Source organism: Poeciliopsis prolifica, unplaced genomic scaffold (assembly GCF_027474105.1).
Source record: "Poeciliopsis prolifica strain line A6 unplaced genomic scaffold, Auburn_PproV2 SCAFFOLD012, whole genome shotgun sequence".
Lineage (NCBI taxonomy): Eukaryota > Metazoa > Chordata > Actinopteri > Cyprinodontiformes > Poeciliidae > Poeciliopsis > Poeciliopsis prolifica.
The window spans coordinates 13107970-13131225 of record NW_026562387.1 but is presented as its reverse complement, the minus strand read 5'-3'; the positions used below and the strand labels follow the sequence as shown (position 1 = coordinate 13131225).

Here is a 23256-nt window from a genome sequence, read left to right as displayed (position 1 = left end):
AAAATAACATGACAAACTTTATGATTTTGAGAGAATTTTTAGCTCGGTAGTACTTCAGTCTATGTCGAGGATGTTCTTCCTCTGAGTTTTGATGTCAGTGTTAACATTATTGCCACCTACTGGCATGGCATAAGTATGTCAGTCTTTTAGTTGGTATTTCAGAGCACATCTCCAACTGTGGAAAAAATTATCCAAATTAGTGCCGATACCTCACAGACCTACTTATAAAAACATTTATTAAACATCAATGTAGGCTGTTCTTCCTTAGGCTGTTGACTAAGTTTTAATCATGCCAATTTGTAAGTATCTTAGAAATTCAACACTGTGTCTAACAAGAATACAAAACAGGTTTTTATGTCTGTTCAATGGAGATTAATTAGCAAAAGTGAACTTGTCTTCATTGGAAATTAATCTTGAGGCTTTTTCAAGTTGGCATTGTTTAGAAATTTCAGTTTGACAGATTGAAACCGAACCTTGTTAGGGTTCAAAATGTTTTATTTAGGGTGCAGGGAGAGGTTTGGAGACACCATGTGTGTTTTTTGCGTCTGATGAAAGTCTGGTGAAATTGAAGGTCCTTTGGTTTTCATGTTCTGGTGCTGCTGTTCAAAATCCTGCAGTTGCTGTGCAGGACGGAAAGGACGTCGAAACTTGTACAAATGAATTATACATCTTCATTACAGATGATCATTCCCGGATCACCTTGAAATCGGAGAATAACCACAGCAACTCGGATTACATCAATGCCAGTCCCATAGTAAGTATTGCTTATTTTAGTTGCAGTACACACATATGCTCACACCTGTTTCACATTTTGTCATGAAACAATCACAATCCTAAAAGATTGAATATAATAGATCAATACAAAGCAGCACATATTTGTGAAGACGTTCAGTCAGATTTAATGAAAGGATTATAGGAACATTAATTTCCAACCTCGGATTTAGATCTGGACTTTGATTAGGCCATTCTAAAACACGAGGAAGCCTTTTCAGAATGGCTCATTATGGGTGTCCATCTCAACTTATTTGCATTCTTTAACAGATTCACATCTAAGATGGTCCTCTGTCGACTAATGCTGAAGAAAAGCATCCTAACCGGATTATGTTGCCACAGCATTGTCTGTTTTGTGCAACTAACACATTTTGTTTTCCAAAGAGTTACATATTGTTTTTACAATGGATTGTATTAAGGGGTGATACATTAAATTAAGCTAATTCAGACAAAACACTCTTTAGAGTTTGATATGTTAAAATGTGAAAATGATTTTTTGTCCGTTATTTACAACTTCATATTAGTAATCTATTCAAATCAAATTTCAATAGATTACAGAGAAGTTTGTGATTATAATGTGAGAACATGTGGAGAAGGCTAATGTTTTTTTTTAAAGGACTGTGAATTATTTTGCAATTGATGTTGATCCATTGTCTATTGTATTCCATACAGCAAGCATCAGTGAATGTGGTCTTGTCAGATCACTTTTATAGCCAATACCTTACTTTCCGCTCATGAAAAATTCCACATTTTCTGACTGACAAAACACATCCTATGCAAATACTGAAAGAGCTCCATATTGGAGAGCAATACGACTTATTTTTGTGTTTGTATGGCTTCTTTTGTTTTTTTCTTTTCCCCAAAAAACATTGTCAGCCATGATTTCCCCTGAGGCCACTGAGAAGGGATTCCATCAAAGAGAACAGGAAGCTATGCATTTCAAATACAGTGCCAAAATTTTCTGAGCCGACAGATGAGGATGGCACACACACAGCTGCTCTAAAAGCCTATTACTCTTCAGAAACAAACAATAAAGACCTATTTATACCGCTTGATTATGTACCAGCATATTCATAGAGCTATATTTATCTTAAACAGTGTCAGGGTGTAACATTTAATTTCATAGTTCCCAAAATTGTCACTGAGTTTATCAGTCAGGAATACAAGTTTGTAAAGATTCAAATTAGAACAGAGATTTTTTTCCATATTTAAACAATTCAATGTTATTTTTGCCGACCACCCTTCTCAACACAATCAGAGGAAAATGGGTTGATTTCGATTGTTGGTGAATCAATGAGTGTATCTATAGATTAGAAGGGGTAGAAAAGTTCTCCAAGACACCTTACTATAATTTAAAGAAAATGTTTAGGATAGGTGAAGTATTGAGGTATGCAGCAATGTGAGAATGAAAGGACAGTAATTGCAGCACAAAAGGGAGAAAAACTATAATAATTATGCCTGTCGCCATGGCTTCTTCTTTCTAATTTACTTTAGGGGGCTTTCAGTAAATAATCTGACACTTTGTTCAGGGAATCAAAGGTCATGCCGGGGAGGGGAGCATATCTGTGCTCCCTGCTGAGCACAGGGTGACACCTCGTATTCGAAAAAAGGTAAAAGCCTCGACCACGAATGATGCGAGAGCTCCAGGATGTACAGCATCATTAGAGTGAGGAATAGTTCAAAGGAAAGTGCAGACACAACCCGCACCTTGGCATTTTGTTTTTTGCAAAATTTCAGCAGAGTTTCCACCCAACATTTTTTTCTGGAAGTCTAGGTTGAACTTAGCAGCCATTTACTGCCCAACCCCTCTATCTTATAGAAAAGCAGGATCAAGGCATGGTGTCTGAAAGCTAAGATGTTTCTCCTGGAGCAGATGTTTCATTTGAGCCGTTTTCTGTCCAAGCAATTTCACTCAAAGCCAAAGGAGCACTTCTTTGCATTTCTCTTTTGTTGCAGTCTATCTTTATTCCACAACAGCACAGGGAACCACAGCTGAAATGCAGGGCTGCTCTTTCCTCTTTCATGTTTCTGCTTTAGTATTCATGTTAGGATGCAGGCGCAATGGCTACAGCAGGCCTGCATCCTTGAGATTGGCTGAAACGAGTGGCTAGCATTTGGCATCACCGTTTTATTTCTGTGGACTTTTCTTTCTTTCTTTTTTGTGTCTAATGTATTTGAGGAATTTTAATCAGGAGGGATGAAGGGGAAACTAAGCAACATAGTTAAGGCCTGTATTTAATTTAATCCTATTTTTTGTTGTTTTTTTGCAGAGTATTTCAGCCACTTTTTTATCGCTTTTACCTTCCATAAACAGCAAGCTGATTTTAGTAGCTTAACTTGTCAGACTGTGGTAGCGAGTCTTCAGTCCCCTACTTAGCAGATCTGCTGTTTGCAATTTACTAAACAAAATTTAGAAACAGTTGAGTTTATATAAAAGATACCATGACACTCTGATAATTATAAAAATAGGAATATTTAAAAACAGTCAACTTTGTTTTTCCAGTAAATTTTAGTAACTTTCTTTCAGCCAGCTGAGCAGCAGTGCAGAGTCACAGGTGAAAGAGGGGCAGCCTTGTGCCAGAGAAAACTGAGGTCACTGAGATTTTTCTTTTGATGGTGATAGCCAAGGTCAAAGTAGGCAGAAAGCAAAAAAAAAAATTATGTAGTGGATTTTAATTTGACAGTTCCCTGATTGTACTTCAAGTTAATACAGTTTTTTAAATGTCGTAACCCAGTTGCTGTTTAGTCTCAGTTTTGTTGAAAAGCCAAACTTTAAATAAAAAAAAAGAAAAATTCAATTTTAGATGTCACACAAACATTTTGTCAAACTTCATTCAGAAAGTTAAACATGTATTAATAAGACTTCCTTATTATTCTACAAATATTTACAGAAATATTGTTCTGCTGATAATTATTTTTCTTAGATAGGTACAGGGAAACATTTCTTTATGTTTGGATATGATATGATATAAAATACATATATTTTAATATGCAGGTAGATGATGAAGCTTCACTACATTCTCACAATAATTCCCACTCCTTAATTTTCACCATTAGTCTCCCTCATCTCTGCCACTTCTTGGCTTTGAAGCTCTACAAATGTTGGAGAATACTAATAAGCAAACTCTCATTGAAAATCAAGTGTATAAAGTCAGATTAGTCACCAGATTTGCCGCCTTTTTCAAATCATAAACTTCAGAAAAATCTGTTGCATCATAAGCTTTGGAAGCACTCACAGGCAAAGTTCAGTGTCTATATGTTGCCCTCTTCTACGTGAGTAATGTTGGTTATAAGTTATAAGAATATTTGGACAGGTGAATTTCTTTCAGTAGTATTTTTGTAATTCTGCATCCACGTTGAAGCTTTGATGAAATCAGACCGAATTTTGTCTCACACCCTTTGTTCTTCCTCTTGCAGATGGATCACGACCCTCGCAATCCTACTTACATTGCTGCCCAGGGGCCACTTGCTTCCACTGTAGCAGACTTTTGGCAGGTAAGGCTTGCCCACTTATCCGCCGTGCAACTTTTATTTTTATTTGTCACATTTACTTTTCTGCAGTAAAAAGAGCTGTGGGTATTTTGTGGGCTTCTTGATTCTCAGTATCTGCAGATAAGGGAGGATCAATGAAGTGACAGCAGAAGAAATGTTGGGTTGAGCTCACAGACGTCTTTGCATTTGGTGTGACTTAAAGTAGACAAGAATTCTTAGTTTTCCTGCCAGTTGCATGACTTTTTAATATTGTCAGCATCATCAAGGTTTATTGACCGTTTCTGCTATACTTCATTCAGGGATACACAGCAAACAAGGCACATGACTAAGTCTTACTTTGACATTGGGAGGTAGCGTTTTTGTAAGGATTTAGGTTTAGAACTGCTCTTGTATAGTAGATTAATTTGCTACTGTTACTTTGCAATTTAAACCGTTTTTATGTGTCAGCATCTTACTCCTTCCTGAATGAGCTTTTTATCATGTTGGCTATAGGGAAAGGACTCTGACATCACAGTTTTATGCTCTTGGTGTGAAGTAGAAAGGTTTGTACACAGCCAGCAAGTCAATGTGGGATCTCACATTTTACCCTTGTATTAAAAATACATAGAAAATAATCTCTGATCAATTTTTGTCAAAATTCAGCTCTGACACTCTAACGTGAATTTGGATCTTAAGCTTTCTAGCTGACTGGTGAAGGCTTTGGACTCAAATAGATGTTTGAATTTTACCTAAAGAAAGTTAATCACAGAACATGAAGTTGCTACATTTCACTGTGCATGGTGTTGTTTTGATGTTGATTGTAGGTTTTGAAATTTGAAATTGAAATTTGTACTCTTCTCCTGACAGATACATTTGTTCAATATTGCATAGGGGGTTATATGAGGAAAAGTCAGAAAAGTTCAATTAGGACAGCTGACTTTTATTTCAGTTAATCAGGTTCAAAATAATTGATGGTAGATATGAACCTAATACTTCTCAAATACTTCAACAAGTATTAGATTAGGAGTGTCTATACCTAGATCACTAGATTATTTATAGTTATAAATAATTATAGCAATAATTATTTAAATAATTATTAATTAAATAATAATTATTTAAATTATTATTATTTAAATAATAATTATTTAAATAATTTAAATAATAAAATCAAATTATATTTGATTTTATTTAATCAAATAAAACCATGTGTCCAATTACATGATTTTATTTGATTATAATCATAACAAAAACAAGAATTTAAAAAGAGTGTCTTGACCTTTGATAATCACTGCATATCTTGGTAACAAACAGGATGATTAAATTATGATAAAAGCAAAACTATTGTATCTATGAGTTAAATGGTGCTAGTATTAGCTTTTATTTGCGTTAAATCTGAAAGCCATTTCTCACCTTGTCTCTCAATGTAAATAAAACCTCCCATCAATTCCTGCATATGGAGGCTGTCATAAAACATGTCAGGTTGTGTTGAAGTGCGCCTTAAATGATGCACGGTTGCCAAATAGCATTCTTCTGTGTTAATAGGACAGCACTGTAGTAATTAGTGGGTCCATCACCTCCATATGGTGAAGTGACTCCAGATAGACGTGACCGGGCTGTGAAAGTGAGAGGCATAAATCCTGGTGGACCAGCTGGTCCTGCACTCTGCATCAGGGGCATAACTCAGTTTGGATAATCATGATGCTGAGTTTTAGTTGGAAAGGAGGTGTTTGGGGCTTGAAGAGAGCAGCAAATTTAGAGTGGTTTTGTCCTTGGCACTAGAAAAATAGTATCCAGTAGAAACTTGTAATAGTGTAACTTTTATGGGAGGTGAGTAGGCAGGAAAACAGAAAACAGAAACTTTCAACTGAAGGAAATAGGTGCCAAGAGAAGAACTTGTAGAACAAATGTATTTCTCCATACATTGACTTATCAGGACTTATTTTGAATCATAGCAGTGGAAGTATCATAGTTTTGGGGATAGTTTGTTTCAGCACTACTACCATCATAAAATCCTCCATGATCTCTTGGGATTCTTGAGGAAAATGTAATGTCCTCTGTAAACTAGATGAGATGAAACAAGGAGAACAAGCAGAAAGACAAACAATGTTACTCTAAATGACATAAATAAAAATGGAAAGAAAATTGAATTAGATATTAAAGCATTTCCTCAGAAAAATCAAAATATTTCATGGGATATCGTAATTTTTCAGGATTATGTGCTTATATGCTTCCTTTTGTTTCATATGAATGAAAACATTTCTATGTATATATTTCTTAGGCAATGAACTCAACTTGTAATCTTTCCCATCTAAGCACAAAATAACAAAGCAACGCATACAGTTTGATTGACATGTAGAATGTTCAGCTATTCATTATTCAGCATGGTGAACGTTGGTTTGTTGCAGGACTGAAAAGAAACACACTTTCACCCATTAAAAGAGGACAAACACGAAAAAAAAAAAAACACTGGCACACTCATGCAAATGGACCATGCAGAAGGCGAATCTTTTTGCTCTCTCCTATCTAATCCACGCCGGGCCCCAGGCGGTGCTCTGAAAGGCTGCTTGGCTCTAATCCTCTGCTCCTCATTCCTCCATCCCTTCATCCTTTACTTTACTCCTTCATCCATCTCCCCTCTATTACCTTAGTACTGCTGGGCCTTCATGCTTGCATCCCCTCAGAATGAGAAGCCAATCTGCATGAGTTCACCGAGTAAAAGTCAGTGGGTTGATGTATGCTCTGTGGAGTTTAGAAACTCTTAATCACATTTTTTTAAAAAAAGATTGTGGGATTGTTTTAGGTAGAGATGGGACATATAGGCTCCACTTTTACCTCAAATGGGCTATATTGCACAAGACTAAATGAATACATTTTCCTCACATTATCACCTTGCCAAATCTCATCACATCTTGGCATAGTTGGCACAGTTGGCGTGTAATGTGTCCACTGGGCTGGATCGCAGAAACTTGTGATTAGTGTATAGTCAAGGCCATTGTGTTTTTATAGCAATCATAAAACCTGCATTTCCTCCTCATTTTCCTAATGGCTGCCAGTGGGCCTCTATGTCTTCCCAAGGACGCATTAGATCGCGGTAAGATGAAATGGAGCGGCAGTGGAAAAGATGTTGTGATCTCATTCCGATGCCAGTGAGAGCGACAACAGGCACTCCACACCCCCACTCATCCGCCCAACATTCACCATTTCTCACATGTAGAGAGGTGACATTTATTCGTACCTCTTGCAGAAAGATAAAGAAAACAACTTCACCCTAATATAAGAATGCAGCGCAATGTGCTGCTCTGAGTGGCCCAGTTCAGGTGCACATTAGTTCTTACTACATCTGAATATGCGAATGCCGATTGTCCTCTGATGTGTGGATGTGTTTCTTTTTTCCTAATGTTCAGATGGTGTGGGAGAGCGGCTGTGTCGTCATTGTGATGCTGACCCCTCTATCGGAAAATGGAGTAAAGCAGTGTCACCACTACTGGCCTGATGAGGGATCAGACATCTACCACATATATGAGGTATGCAATAACAGGTATAAACTCTGTGTAACTGGAAAAACTAAACTTAGGATTTTGGAAGATGTGACTTTAAAAAAATCCCCCTCTTGACTAAAACATTAAACATAGCTTGTTGCAAAACAGCAGCAACATATTGGTACTATATTTTCAAGCCTCACAGTGTTTCTGTCAAAACTTCCATGCTATTTTGAAAACCCACCTAGATGTCCAAAAGCTGGATCCAAGTGATGAAATCAAGCGTTTGTCAAATGTTGATATTTGGTTATTTTAGCACTGTTGAATTTTATATATTGTTTTTAAATATCAAAGTGCAAGTTCAGAACTTGTTATATTTTTCTCAAAATGTTCCAAATGATTAAAAATCTGTTCTGCAAACCAGAGCCAGAAGATAAATTTGGCTCTGGTTTGCCAAATAATCAGAGCTTCACACAAAGATGTGTGATACCAGTGACAAGTGGGCACCTGTCATCAGTTCTGACTGATGACAGGTGAAAGTGAAAATGTCCAAACATTACTGGTTCCTTTCACTAATTTAGAATATCATCAATAGTTTTAGTTGACACAAAGTTATATAGCTCAAGATTATTCCTTGTAATTTACCACAGTCAAATTTACCCAGAGTTCTAGATGAAAGACTTGTCATAATAAACTAGAAGACCAAGAGCTTCCTTATACTAGAGCTACACGGTATTTGTAAATTATAAATAAAAGAATTTCAGGGGGTTGGGGGTGTTGCTATCCAACCTTTTCACACAATCTAAGCATTTATATAAGACATGTAAACTTCATCAGGCTTAATATAGATTTATAACAGAATGTTATCTGTGTAGCAGGGTTACAAGATATCTTTAAAAGTGCTCAAAATGTGCAGAAGACAGAATATGCAAACCAGAAATACTAAAATACTCTTCCACTCAACTTTCCATTAAAATGCTTGGATGCATCCAGCTCCTTTAGCAGTGATTTTTTTTTATACTCCTCTGGAAGGTTGTTGTGATTGTATAGACCAAAACATGGTCATTACATATTATTTCTGCACTTGAAATAATGTTAAATGAAACATTTTTTAATATTTTGATTTATATGATTATAGGTGAGTTAGTTGTAAGTCCATTATTGTAAAATTAATAGAACTAAGTTCCTGAAATACATTATTGGTTGTGTTTGCAGCATAGATTCACTTTTACAATTAGAGTTACTGAAATTATTTCAGTAACTCCAATTGTAATTTTTTGATGATATTCAAAATCATTGAGATGCATGTGTACATTTGTAAAAAAAAAAAAAAAAAAAAAAAAAGAGAGAACTACAAACTAGGTATATTCCATCAACATTAAGAGCTAAGATACAAAACTAGAACTAAAATGTTGTGAGTAGGACTATTCATCCCAATGTTATTTTCTGTCTGTCAAAAATCGCATGGTAAAACATAAATTAGTTAAGGAAAATGGGTGTAAAATTTTAAAAATCAGCAAATTGCAAAACACCGCAATTTTGCTGAGGTGTTGCTCCTTCAAATTATATGTCTGAGTTCAGAATTTCTCGTTCCAACAACAAACAAAGAAAACCTAAAGTTTATTTGTCTTCTCAGATCAACACTGAAGCATGTGCATATTCAAAGTGAGCTAATTACTTTCACATTCTTTGTTTTCTGACTTAGCTACGTCTCATTTTGTCACAAAATGACTTTAATTTAGGAGAAGGAGGAACACAAAGTGTTCAGTAGTACATGAAGAGTACAACAGGTTGTCCCTAATTATGCATAATTTCTTCAAAAGTTTCTTGGCCAAAAAGAAAATAAAAAATCTCTTGAAATGTAGCAAGAGCCAACTTGTTTAATTTGATTGTGTTAGCTAATGTTAGAGCTAATAAATTCATTTCTGTCTTTGTTTTGGCAATATTTAGGTCAATTTGGTGTCTGAACACATCTGGTGTGAAGATTTCCTGGTCCGGAGTTTCTACCTGAAAAACCTGCAGACCAACGAGACGCGCACAGTGACCCAATTCCACTTCCTGTCCTGGATGGACCGCGGGATCCCCAGCTCAGCCCGGACTCTGTTAGACTTCCGCAGGTAGAGAGTAGAACCCAAGAGTCTTGCCTAGCTAAATTTCAGACAGATTTTTATATTTACAGCTGACCTTTTAGTCCTCGCTTGTTTTTTAATCACCTTCCCTTATCCTGCCTCTCTGGTTCTTCTTTTTGCTCCCTCTGCCTTTTTTGTGTCCTGTGGAGAACGGTTGTTCTTAATAAGGACCCAGTTTCTGTCCCATCCCTTTCATCCCAGGCCGATCTCCCTCACCTCCCTCCAGCACATGTGATGCAGCAAATTAACGGCTCCACTCTGCCTGGCTTGGCTTGGGACAAAAAGAAAGAAAGAATAATAAAACACCTAATTCAAACGCCCAATTAAATGAGAGCTGTCTCACCAAAACACAGGAGACGGGGCGGAAAGCTAGTGACTGAATAACCTCACTTTTTTCTCCATATAATGTGTTCTGGCAGAAGAGTGGGAGTATTCCTCTGGGAAAACCCAGGAGGGATAGGCAAAACCCTCCAAATGAGAATAGATGCATCTGATTTGTGGATGGAAGTCTGCCCCTCTCGTTTGTAATGAGAACGTTGAAAGACTGTGTGATGTTCACACACTTACCTAAGCCGGTTTGTGCTATTTCTTCCAAATTAATTTCAGTCGTGTATTCATTAATTGCTGTGTAGGTTTGAGCTGTTTAATTTACCTGCACATTGTTTGCTCTGCTGAGATTCAGTTAGCTTTGACTGAGCTTCTTCGTAAATGCCACTGTAGGTTATTTAAAGCTCTCCGATCCACACAAGGCACTCCAACACTCTCAGTGTTTGTGGTTTTTGGCCGTGTTGGTTTTTTTGCGGTGGCCAGTGTCATTTTTGTGATGTTGCAGCTAGTAATATGAGCCCAGTTGCATAGTCACAAAAGTGATCATTGGAAACTGTGTCTCCTCAGCCAGGCCTGTGCACACACTGTCTTTATTTCTCTCCTGACTTTGTTCCCCTTCCCCTCCTCTCACTTGCTCCGCCCTATGGCTTGCATGGGAACTTCAACTATCTTAGTAGGTTGTGTTTGATTTTTATGTTGGATACTTATTTTTAAGTATCCAAAAGACATACTCTGGACTTAATAAAGTTTTAATGAAAACAAAATAATGCATGCCACAGATTTATTTGACTAGACAGCCAATTTTGTGAACCGAAGTTGAAGCTTTGTACAATGTTAGCCCACTTAAATTTTAACTTACAAAAATCAACCGCCTAAAGTCATTAATGGGGATAAAACATCAAATTAAGCAGAAGCTTGCACATTTTTTAACATTCCAATGCTTATTTGCTTAATGTTGCTATTGGGAATACCATTGCCAGTAGCAACCCTGAAATTGTTGCTTTTTTTAGGAACAGACTAACTCTTGAGGATGTTAACCTGCATGAATTAGCATGTATGTTTGTCAGATACCAGCAATCTGCAGGCTTACTATTGCTGATGACAATGCAAATGATCTAATTCAAATATATTTAAACCTGACAAACTTCCATACAGCGTTGTTTGTCTGCAGTACATTCTGAGAAGAGTACTCTTGAAAGTGTTGAACAAATTAGCATGTCTGTAAAACAAACAACAACAGGTTGACTGCTAGCAAAATTAAGGTTAATTTACTAGATAATGTTAAACAGTATGACTTGTTATCCCCTGTTTTAAATCAGGATCAAGCTGTTTCCCTTGCATGCAGAAATGCTAATTGTTGTTTGTAGAGTTAGCATGTCTGTGAAATAAACAGTCTACTTCATGTAGCTTCCAAATCACAAATCACAGCAACAAGTTAGGGAGGAGGTTTTGCTGCACCAGAAAGAAAATGTATATTATGTTTAAAGCACATGAACAGCTATGGTACATTTTGCAGATTTGAAACCAAGACTTCATAAAATTGCAAAATTCTTTCAAATGGTTTTCAGTTTTATCATTACAATAAATTCTTTTCAGTGTTTATTGTACAAAAATATTTCTGCAAATGCATGCCGACTTTTTTTACTGTAGACATTTAATATATCCAAATATGTTTATTTCATATTCTAAATATCACATATTGAAACACTATAAAAACAAGAATGTTGCCAGTAAATTGAGATATTTCACTATTGGAGAAATGAAAGGAAGCGAAGAGGCGCTGATAGAAGGTCTTGGCGTAGTCAGTTGCCATGGCAGCTACGGGGTGTGAAAAGACTTGTTGGCCTTCACCGTTGCCCCTGGTGTATAACATTCATAATTGGCCGAGCTTAATGCGTTGGCGTACCACAATCACAACATCACACCACCACGTCCATCTCTCACACGTCAGAGAGCGATTCACTGTTACTAACCTGATGATGGATGTATTTATGAGTTTCTGATTGACAAGAGGAGGAGGAAGCATCTCAGATTTGCATTTGTTGCTTAGATTATTGTAAATGTTTATCCAGATCGTAGTGCACAAGTGCCTCTTGAGTCACATTTGTTGTGATTATCGCTATTTTTATTCAACCAAGAAGAAACTATTCCAGCCCCCTGCATCTGAGGTTTTTTTCATCAAGCTTGCAGTAACATGATCTTTTCTCTTTTGCTTTATTCCAGAAAGGTTAACAAGTGCTACCGTGGCCGATCTTGCCCGATAATTGTTCACTGCAGGTAAATACACCTGTTTGGGGTGTGTGTGTGGGGGTGGGGGGGGGTGTGTGTGTGGGGGTGTGTGTGCGTGGGTTTGTGTGTGTGTGTGCGTGTTACCATTTTATATTTTAAAATCCACTCTAAGTCCACTGCTATTTATTCCGCTCTCTGTTTCTTATGTAAATAATGTGGCACAAGCTTATTGAATGGTAGACCATTCCATTTCCCATATGGCTGAGTTAGTTAACCAGCTTTGATTGGCTTGCATTAAACACCAAGTATCTGTCAGACCACTTTTGATAGTCACATCCTGTTAAGTCGTGCATGGGGCCAGTAAGCCTGCTCTTTCCCTCTCTAAGGAGCCGAGCATCTAGCACTGGATTAATGAAGCCGTGGTGCTCAGGCAGCTCTCCTTTTTTATTGGCTGTGCCTTTATTAGAGAGATGTCCACGCCTTGTTTGCAATTAACATGCAGAGCTACTGAATGGCCGACGGGCACAAAGGGAGGCTTTTCATGGGGCTATCTCTGGAGTAATGGAAAAGCAAGGCTCTCCAAAAGCTGTTCTCGTACCGCCCCTGGCCTCTCAACCTCTCCTCTGCTCCTGAGGTGCATGAATTTAAAAGCTTTTGTCCCCAGTGTGCCTTAGAAAACCATTCTCTCTCACTCTCTCTTTCTTTCTTGTGCTCTCTGTCTCGCTCTCTCTCTCCAACAGTCACTCTCAAGGCCAGACATGCGCTCATGTGCAAAGGTTTAGCGTAATTACATTTATTGGAAATATTCAGATCTGTTTGAGTATTTCTCCCAAGAACGCTAAGGACTTCGATCATTTTCTTTCTCCTGCTTTACATCTAGCATCATGTTTTATGCAAAGAAGGAAGTGCGCTTTTGTATGCATGGACTAATTTGTGTTTAAGTATACTCAAAAGTCTCACAGCAGATGCCGATGTAAATGAGCAATTTGTTTCCTAATAAGAAGAACACTCTGAGATTAAAGCGTTTTGTGCCGCCACCTTAATGATCTCTGCATCTCTCCTGTCTCTGCAGTGACGGAGCCGGTAGGAGTGGGACCTACATCCTGATTGACATGGTCCTCAATAGGATGGCTAAAGGTAACGATCAATGGCTCCCCTTTTCTCTCTCTCTCTCTCTCTCTGTTGGTTTGAAACCCTGGCAACGCAAAAGCCTCTCATTCTCCTCGGAGGGTCTTGGGGATGCATTAGAGGGTGACTTCTCTGAGGCCTGGAGAGGCAGCGGAGACGAGGGGGGTAGCTGCTGGGAGTGGGGAGATCGGAACAAAGAGGGAAGACAGGGAAGGGAAATGAAAAAGAAACCTCCGCCCACATTCGTAATTATCTATTTAAGCAACCTTCACACTGTATTGACCTGCACCGGCAGCTGCAAGATGAATTTAGATAGCGCATGCATGGAAATGAAATGTTTAAAGTTGAAAATTTATTTTAAAAACAGCTGTTTGCTCTGTTGGTTCCAATCAATATTTAATATTTAATGGAACATTGTTGATTTTGTTATTGATTTATTCTTAAAAGAACGGTGTTGACAATTTCTTTTTGCAATTTATGCATTTATGCTGCTAACTGTGAACATAGTTAGCATTGATGGAAATCTTCAAGGTTCTTTATTAGTTTTGCTTTGAATGTGATTATCTCTGTGTCGCGCTCCCGTGGCACAAACCTGCAGTGCTTTGCAGAGGTATTCAGAAATTTGGAACAATCACAGACTTCAGTGGGATTTTATGTGCCAAATCAACACAAAGTCAAGTCATTATCAAGTGGATGGAAAATAACACTTTTTTTAAAAAAAAAATTCTGCAAGTAAAAATATTTGAATTTGTATTCAGCCTCTCTGAATCATTACCCATTTGGGATGCGTCTCTCTTCGTATCTTCATTGTCTTTTTGCAAACTAATTGTAGCTGAGTTTGGATAGAGAGCATCTGTCAAAAGCAGTTTTCATGTATTGCATTAACTTTTCCATTGAATTAGGTCTTGACTTTGACTAGGGCATTCTAATACATGAACATGCTTTAACCTAAACAATCCTGCTTTACTGCTTGTGTATGACTTTCTAGAAGAGTTTTATCCAGGATTCCATTCCATTCATCTTCCTATCAATTGTGACAAGCTTATAATAACAGTTGTGCTTACCATTAGTTTCTAGTTTTACTTGTAGTCTTTACAGTATATTTTATCTTTGTATATATATATATATATATATATATATATATATATATATATAGATATAATATATATATATATATATATATATATATATATATATATATATATATATATATATATATATATATATATATATATATATATATATATATATATATATATATATATTATTATTATTATTTATTCATGGCTTAATTTCATCTGCTTTAGTCCTACACAACACTTTGGTTCAGCAGCTTTTTTATGTGGTTTATTGAATCAAATTGAGTTGGATTTTCTATTTTCAGATGATAGAATGAACCTCATGAGTTGTTCAAAACTTAAAATATTGTTTTTTTATGTAACGTAACCCTTTAACACATCAGCAGCTTTCATCCTGACCTGCATACTGCGTTCCTGAGTCTTCATGATGGTGCTTGTTCTCTAATGTTCTCAGACAAACCTCTGATAATTTCTCAACCATCCTTGGAAAACATGTTGGAGTCTGTAGTAGTTACACAACAAAATGTAAAAATGCTCAAGGGGCACGGATACATTTTGGAAGGGATTGTAAATAAACATATTTTCTGAAACCAGCAGCTAAAGAAGAAGTGGAATAGGTTTAGTCATCTTATTTTGGATGAATAAACAGTTTAATTTGTCTTCTGAGTTCTTTTGAGAAATCCAGGTTATAAGCATCTATTGTTGCCTCAGACTTTGTCCCTCCATGGCTTAGTCAGTTCTTTGGCCCCTGATCTTTGCCCTTTACCCCTTTAGCGAGCCAGCCCAGTCAGAAGAGGTTAAAAGGACGCCTCGCTGCACTGTCTGTTAAACAGTAATAAGACTGACCCTTCCTGGTGCAATTCAAGTACCACTGTGACAAATGTGCCGTTGCCTGTGGTGATGAAAGCTGACTCGCCGTCCGCTTTCAACCTTTTGTTTTCTGCATCTGGAATCAAAAGGCATGAAATGAACGTAAGCTCGCACTCCAAAAACCTTTCTTTTTCCCTTTCGGCCAGAGAGCTTTCTCTTCAGTGTAACTTTGGGTTCCAGCTAATCTAAGACATGAAAGTCCTGTCGGAACCCTGGAGTACCTTTGAGTGCATTGAGTCCCATTTTTTCCCCTCTTTCTCTCCTACATACAGGCATAAATATATTCTTCGCAATGTTGTTTGCTTCTCTTAGATGCATTTTCTAGAGCCCTCTTATCCTCAAATCAGCTCCAGCTTGCTTTCAACCCATACATTTGGAATGGCGTGAGATTTTCCTGAGAAACATCAAAGACTGAAAGGAAGCTGATTACAGGTGAAGCAACTGTTGCACAGGTTAATCATTGAAATCACTGCTGCAGAGCAAACCGTTATAATAAGCGAGTCGGACGTTGTCTTTTGAATGTGATTCCTGTAGTGAAGGCAAAGTGTGCTGTATATTTTATGTCCCCAAAAAATCTATGCATATTTTATCAAGAAACAGTCCATGGCTTCCATCCAAGTTTTCTTTTCCGAGGATGAATGTAATAATTTTCAATCGCTGTGCTGTTCCAAAGGGAGCGCAGCATGGCATAAAAAGAGATTGACAGATGTGAGCAGGATTACTGCGTCGCTTTGAACTCAGTCCAATTCTCGCTCTGTTGCAGGTGCTAAAGAGATTGATATTGCCGCTACCCTGGAGCACTTGAGAGACCAGAGAGCTGGCATGGTCCAGACAAAGGTAAGTTTCCCTGGCTTTGAGTCAGCGGAGTGGGGGAGGGAGGAGATGGGAATACAGGGAGGGCAACGGGGTTTTAGGCATTTTAGAGTAATGATTGTTTGCTTCGTACACACAGGATCAGAGGAAATGATGATGATGCTCTATTTGATAACTGCTTTCAGGATTACAGAAATATCGCTTAGGGGACAATAACTTCACATTTATCGTAGGGCCCAAAGAAAATTACCCCAAATTTGAAAGAAATATGTTTGCACATTTATATGATTTGAATAAATTAGATGGATAAAGTATTGCTGAAATGTGTGATTACTTCTCCAGGGTGTAAACATTTTTTTTTCAAGTTATGAATGATGGTCAAATCTACATGAAAATATTCATCAGAATATAATTTAGAGCCCAAAATGATTTACAGTAATTCCCAACAAAAATATCTACAGGGATTTTTTTTGCATTCTGGAAAAGTCTGGAATATGTTTCAACTCTTTTGCAACTTTACATCTATCCATCCAACCATCCTTCTATTGGTTTGAAATTCAAAAAAATGCAGAATTGTAATACAGAAATGTGCATGCAGCTTGAATCTGCCATAAAATTAAATGCTAAAAAATCTAGGCATATGAATTTAAATGCCTAGATTTTGCCTGTTTCATTTCTTATATTTTACATAATTGTAGTAGATTTGCTTTAAAGGAATCATTTTCAACAAAATGTTGGATATTGTCCCAATCTCACCTTTCAGGCATCACAGACACTTTTCTGCATAGTTCACATTACAACAGCCATTTTTCCTCATCCTCAACTCAAACACAGTTTTCCCTTTTTGTTTTACTCCCAGTTTGTGAGGATAATAATAAAATTGATGCTGCTGTGGGAGAGAGTGGGAGCTTCTTGCTTACACACTGCACTGTTTCTGAACAGTCTATTTAAGTCGTTCTCTGCAGAGGAAAGTCTTTTCAAAGACTCTTTCGGTTTGACAGGAATTACAGCAGTATATGGTTGATTCCTCTTTGCAGACTCCTCAAAGAAATTAGATTGTAATGAGGTATGAAATGTAGAGTTAGCTTCATTTTTTTTCCTTATGTTTAATGATTTTTCCACTGTTTATTGTTGTTAGATTTATTTGTCTTGGTAAAGATCTCAAATGAGATGTAACAACAGCAGTTAAATTTACAACAATTTATAAGGAAACGTGTTACAATTAATATAAAACTAATATTGGTCGTATCGAATAGCTTGTGAGCTCTGGTAGTTTCACGTCTGGATGTGGTACTTGCACGTATGAACGCACACTCTGTATTGACATGCAAAGCACTGTGTTATTGAGAGTAGCCACTGCATTCAGAAATAATCCAACAGAAACCCCAGTGTTTACTCATGTGGAGAGAAAAACAAGATGTACTTCTAAAACGTAAACATCATATAAATTTCAACCTATTTTTACGCTCCCATGTTGACTTCCTGTCAGTGGTGTATAATGCATTTCAATCTGGGTTTTAGATGAGAAATTCAGATTGATAATGATTCCGTTTTATCATTTTCTTTTCAGCCCCTTAAATGTATGATGTGCTTAATTTTATTTCTAATTAAATTGAGTAAAATTGAACTTCCTAATATCAAAGACAGATGAGCTTGAATGACTGGCAGAGGAGCACAATAGACATTCTTGTGTTCAAGATAATAGTGCCACATTTAAAAAAGTGACTAAGCCTCAAAATAAATGGTTGAAGGTTAAGCAAACAAGTTCTTATTTCATTAATCTGGCCTGTCTACTTTGATTTAGTCCAGTCTTGATTTAATGAAATCAATCATCCAATTAGGGTACCATCGAGACACATCCTCTGTGCAACAAAACAGCCGTGGTGCATGTAGGCTCGCAGTTTCTCTACATTGTCTTAAAAAACCAAGGCTACAAACTCAAACATTTGTTGCTCAAACTAAAAAATTCCTAACATTAATTAGCTGTATGACCACCATTTGTGGGAACGACTTCATATCTGTGTTAACTGCTGTTATCATTGCACTATGTTCCACAGTTTCTCTGCTTTTCTTGGTTTAATCTCAGAAACAACATGTCTGATGTCTTTCCACAAGTTTTCCATTGAATTAAGATGTGAGGATTGTGCTGGCCAGTCCATAACTTTGATTTTGTTGGTCTGGAACCACAATGGTGTTTGCTTAATGATGTGTTTAGTCACTGTCTTTTCTTCAGCATTGTGCAACATGATTACTTCACAAGTCTTGATGATTCTTGGTTTGTGATGAATAGCACACGCATAAATGAAACATCCCCAACAAATTGAAGCCACCATGCTTCAATTAGTTGGCTTGAATTTGTTTTTTGAGGGTCATTTGACAAATTGTAATAACCAAAAAAAAAAGAACAATCTTACTTTCATCAGTCCATAAAGTGTTACCCCATTTGTTAATCTCTTTACCTTTTTGTATTTTCAACAGTGAATGTTTGCAGAGGCTTCCTGTTGACAGCTTGGCTATAGACCTATTGTTTTAGATCAACGTGGAGCTGATCATGTGCTCCATACATGTAATGTTTATGTTGAACACAACAATTGAAAAAATATTAAATCATTTTTGGTGGTGGCTGCTTTTGACAGATGTCTGTATGTGGCAACTATGATACATGTGAGAACATTTCATCCTCTCTAACATCAATTTCTGATCTGTGTAGCAGAGATTGATCTCCCCCCAGTGGTTTAAATGGGAACCAGGCAAAGGAGGATTCAAAAACTATTTAAAAATTTTGAACTCAAACTACGAGTCTAACTGAGTTGGAGACAAATGTGGATGAACTTATACATTTTTCTGGACCATCACAACTTCAGAGGACACGCGAAAATAGACACTCCACATAATCGCAGCCACTGGTGGCTTTGCAGTATTGATTCAGCCTATCCTCAGGCCACACCATGGCAGGCTGTGTGTTGACACATCTGAAGACTGTTCCCTCCAAACTTCCTACGTACCCTTTTCTCTGCGAGAAGACCCCATGGCCTGCAGCCTGGGGAGAGGAGAGGAATATAAAAGCAGCAGGTCCACAGGGCAGACATCAATCAGTTCCTCTGGGATAACCATGCACTGTTTCACAATAAAACACACAGAGTAAAAAAAAAAAAAAAAGCTGATAGACAGTTTGACTCACAAAGCTGCATTCTAAGACACACCTGGCTGGATCGATGTAGGTGCTGGGCTGTGCGTGCGCTTCAGGTTGAAAGCTCACGGAGCGATTCAGCTCGAGATGGTGGCCAGGCCCAGCCGGGGTCAGGAGATATGGAGGCAAAGGAGGAGGAGGAGGCGCCAGCTGTCAGTCATTTCTAAATGGCATTCAAGGCGTGCTGCAAATCTGGACACACACTAACACTTTATCTTCTTCTTTCTTCTCCGCAGGAGCAGTTTGAGTTTGCTCTGACGGCCGTGGCAGAGGAGGTGAACGCCATCCTGAAAGCGCTCCCTCAGTAAAGACCTTCTCTTCTTCCATCTCGGAGCGCCGGTCTTCTCTGCCCACTCAGTGCAGACACCGCTGCCCTCCAGTCTCCTCTTCTGTTGCAACCTCCTCTGCACCTTCATACAATGCTGTATACTGAATATCGTGCCGGATCCGTTCGTATTCATGAATTACAGAGTTGGAACGTTGATTTGATGGATGTTGTGGTGATTGAGGATAATGGATGCAGATCTGTGTTCCTACTGTGCAATTTCTGAATATGAACCCATGGTTCTCTATGCTGTGGTGTTGTTCCTGAACATACTGTTGCAGTGCCACTGATGAGATGTGTATGTAACGTCACGTGAAGAATACTAACTGAGCTGTCATCTGTTAAAATCTCTACGGCTGCAGCTAATGTTTTTTTTTTTTTTCTTTTTGTCTTGGTTACATTTTTTGTGTGAAATCCTAAAAGAAAAATTGTGGTAGAGTCTGTGTTCATCTATTTATTTATTTATTTTGTGTGGCTGACATCTCTAAATATTCTAATATTCCAATTATATAATAATATTCCTTTCAAAATCCTAACCCGCAGTTCAATGTATTTTATTGGAATTTTATATGAGATACCAACACAAAATGGTGCAAAACTGTAAAATAAGAAAAATAAAAATTGTTAGAAATGTGTGGTGTGTATTTGTATGCTGCCACTACCTAAACATTTTGCATGTATGCCAAAAAGCTCAATTAAAATCTCAGTCATTGCAACTTTCCTATATTATAAAAGCCAGATTTGTGGAATACGCAATAATAGTTGTGCTGTCATCAGGCCTTCCCACCTGAGTCAATATGACTGTAGCTCATCCAGAGTCACCATGGTGACTGCTCTGATTAATGCTCTCTGATTTGTGCATTTAGGTTGTCGGATGACAGGTTTTCGATTTGGCCATTTCCAAATGATCAATTGAAGAATGATCTGTGAGATTTTTAAAACTTGGGTTATTGTTTTATAATCTGGCTTATTGGTCTTGGTCATGCTGTTTGTTCTCTAATGTTGCAACAGATCTCAGTTTCTTTCACAGAACAGCTGGATTTATGGATTTAGGTCGACTCTTGGTTGCACTGGATTTTCAGAGGCATAAAGGTGTGACAAAACAAATGCACACCACACCTTTTAGGATTTTTATTTGTTCAAATTCTTGGAAACAAATTTCTCTTCTCCCTCTTTCAAATGAATGTGCTACTTTGTGTTGGTCTATCAAATAGATAAATGAAATAAATTAAAGTTTTGGTTTGTGAAAATATTAAATATTTTGAAAGGCACTATTTGCAAAATAAAAACTAATAGTCCTGACAAGTGGTAAACTGATGTTATGTTTGTGTTTTTGCTTTAAGACAGTCACTTAAATGCTGCAGCTCTCAACTGTAACATTTTCAGACCAAGAAAAACATGAAATTTTTGCCTGTAATATTCATCCTTCTGTACAGATTCTGTCCTCCAGATGAAGTGCTGTTGCTGGATTTAAAAACTTCGTACATTTCTCCCCTTCTGTGAACAGAAGACACTAGTCTAGTATATATATATATTCATCGGCATCACATGGTCAGATGTTGATGTGCATGTGTGTTCTTGTGACTATGGATCTCGGTCTACGACAAGAAAAAAAAAAGCCTCACAGATTGTAATAATTGCAACGTATCACATCGATTTCACATTTTCTGTTCAGTGCGTGAACATCTCTGTGAATATTAAATGTGAAATATACCAAACTGATAGTTATAGCCTCTATTTAGAAACCATGTCCTCCTGTATCAATAGTAATAAAATTATATATTTAGCAAGAGAATATATGGGGATTTTGGTAAATTTGTCCCTCTATTGCTTGTATATTGTGCAGAATATTTGCTCGATAGACACTGAATGACTTAAAGAATCCTCATATTATGCTATCTGAAACATGCTGAGGGCCTCTGTGAGAACTATATATTTTGTGTGAGAAGTAAAAGATGACTTTATTCAGGTTGATAATAAATCTACCATACTTTAAAACAACACTGCTCTGCTCTGCACTGCTTGACATCATTCTGCTGCAGTTTCGAACAAACTGTCTGACCGGCCACTGAACAGGGTTTGATTGAATGCTGGAAGATGATGTGAAGTGATCCCTGGGGGAGGCTGGTGTCTGGGGAAACACTGGCTTGAACAGATGAAATGGTTGCTTCTGCAGCACAGAAGGAAACCGGGATGTGACATGAAATCAGTTTTGTTTTTTGCTCTCTGAGGAAGTCGGGCCATATTAAAGCAAGTTGAGGTCTTGAGAGTCTAGTTATTTTTTTTAAAGCTCTGGAATATGTCATCTTAAAATAATGATGCCATGCCTGATTTTGTCAAATTTAAACTGTTACAGCATTGTCATTTTAACACCAGTAATTTAGAGTTCAGCTACATGGGGAAGTTTTCAATCTGAAAAAATGTTTCAGTTAAGTTTATTTTATTCTAAAGTTGAAAGTGAGATAAAAAATAAAAAAAAAACAGGTTTTCTTCACTTTGGCAAAACCTGAAATATGACTTAAGTAATTTCCAGGTCAGAATAAGTATGAAAAAAGATTGTGGAAGATTTGGTTTTTGACTTAGTATCATCCAACCATCCCTTTGATTATTCATCCCTTATATAATTTATAATCCTTTGGATTATACATCAAAGGGATGGATGGCAACATTGGTGTGGCTGTCCATCTATCAAGAGTACAATAATAATATATCAATACCACAAACTGATATTGAAGTTTTGTTTTAATATCTTGAAAATCAACTGTAAAATGTTAAACTGAAGAACAGACAGCATTCCAGGTTGTTTTGTAGTAGCATTATAATAGTTGCGCTCTGTGATGGATTGACACAGTCGACTGAAAGACGGGTGGAAAACTAAGACGCTAATTACACGTAAAGCTTTTAGTTGTCAAATGCAACACCAGAGTAATTTGGTATATAGACTACCAAATTATGAACTGAACTGTTTTACGAAACAAAGTATTTGCAAAAAGATAAAGCTGCTAAAAGCATCGTGCTAGAGTTTGTCACTCACTGTTGCAAGTCGTTAATTGTTTTGGCTGATTTGTTGTGATTTTATCATGACATCACACAAGGAAGCAGTGTGTTTGAGGGGTTGCCTTTTAACACATCCACAAGTGTCCCTTCACTTAACTGAAATGCCGTGAATTACCTTAAAGGAGACATCCTAACTATTTATTCTGAAATGTTGAACATTTTCCTGATTTAATGCCAGACAGTGAAGGGGAAAACTTTTTTTTCTCCTTATGTATGGAGTTTACAAACATCTGGTTGAACTGCAGACCCAGGAAAGACAAGATCAGAAAGAGAAAACAAGACTAAAGAACTATGTAGCATTAAATGTGAATACAAAGACTGCTCATTGTGGTGTGGGATACCCTAAAAAGAAAACTGGGACATAGAAGAAAATACCGATCATATCACA

At 37.3% G+C, this 23256-nt stretch overlaps 1 protein-coding gene across 1 annotated transcript in view; it reads left to right on the top strand.

Annotated features, from left to right (window-relative positions):
• ptprn2 (protein tyrosine phosphatase receptor type N2) overlaps positions 1-21814 on the top strand; it is a 139340-nt gene extending 117526 nt beyond the window's left edge. The window contains exons 15-22 of the mRNA XM_055037541.1: positions 681-754; positions 4189-4266; positions 7647-7766; positions 9672-9838; positions 12401-12454; positions 13479-13543; positions 16247-16320; positions 19723-21814. Coding sequence (XP_054893516.1) covers positions 681-754; positions 4189-4266; positions 7647-7766; positions 9672-9838; positions 12401-12454; positions 13479-13543; positions 16247-16320; positions 19723-19794 — 704 coding nt within the window. The 3' untranslated portion in view covers positions 19795-21814. The remainder of the gene's footprint in view (positions 1-680; positions 755-4188; positions 4267-7646; positions 7767-9671; positions 9839-12400; positions 12455-13478; positions 13544-16246; positions 16321-19722) is intronic.
• Positions 21815-23256: the final 1442 nt, after the last annotated feature.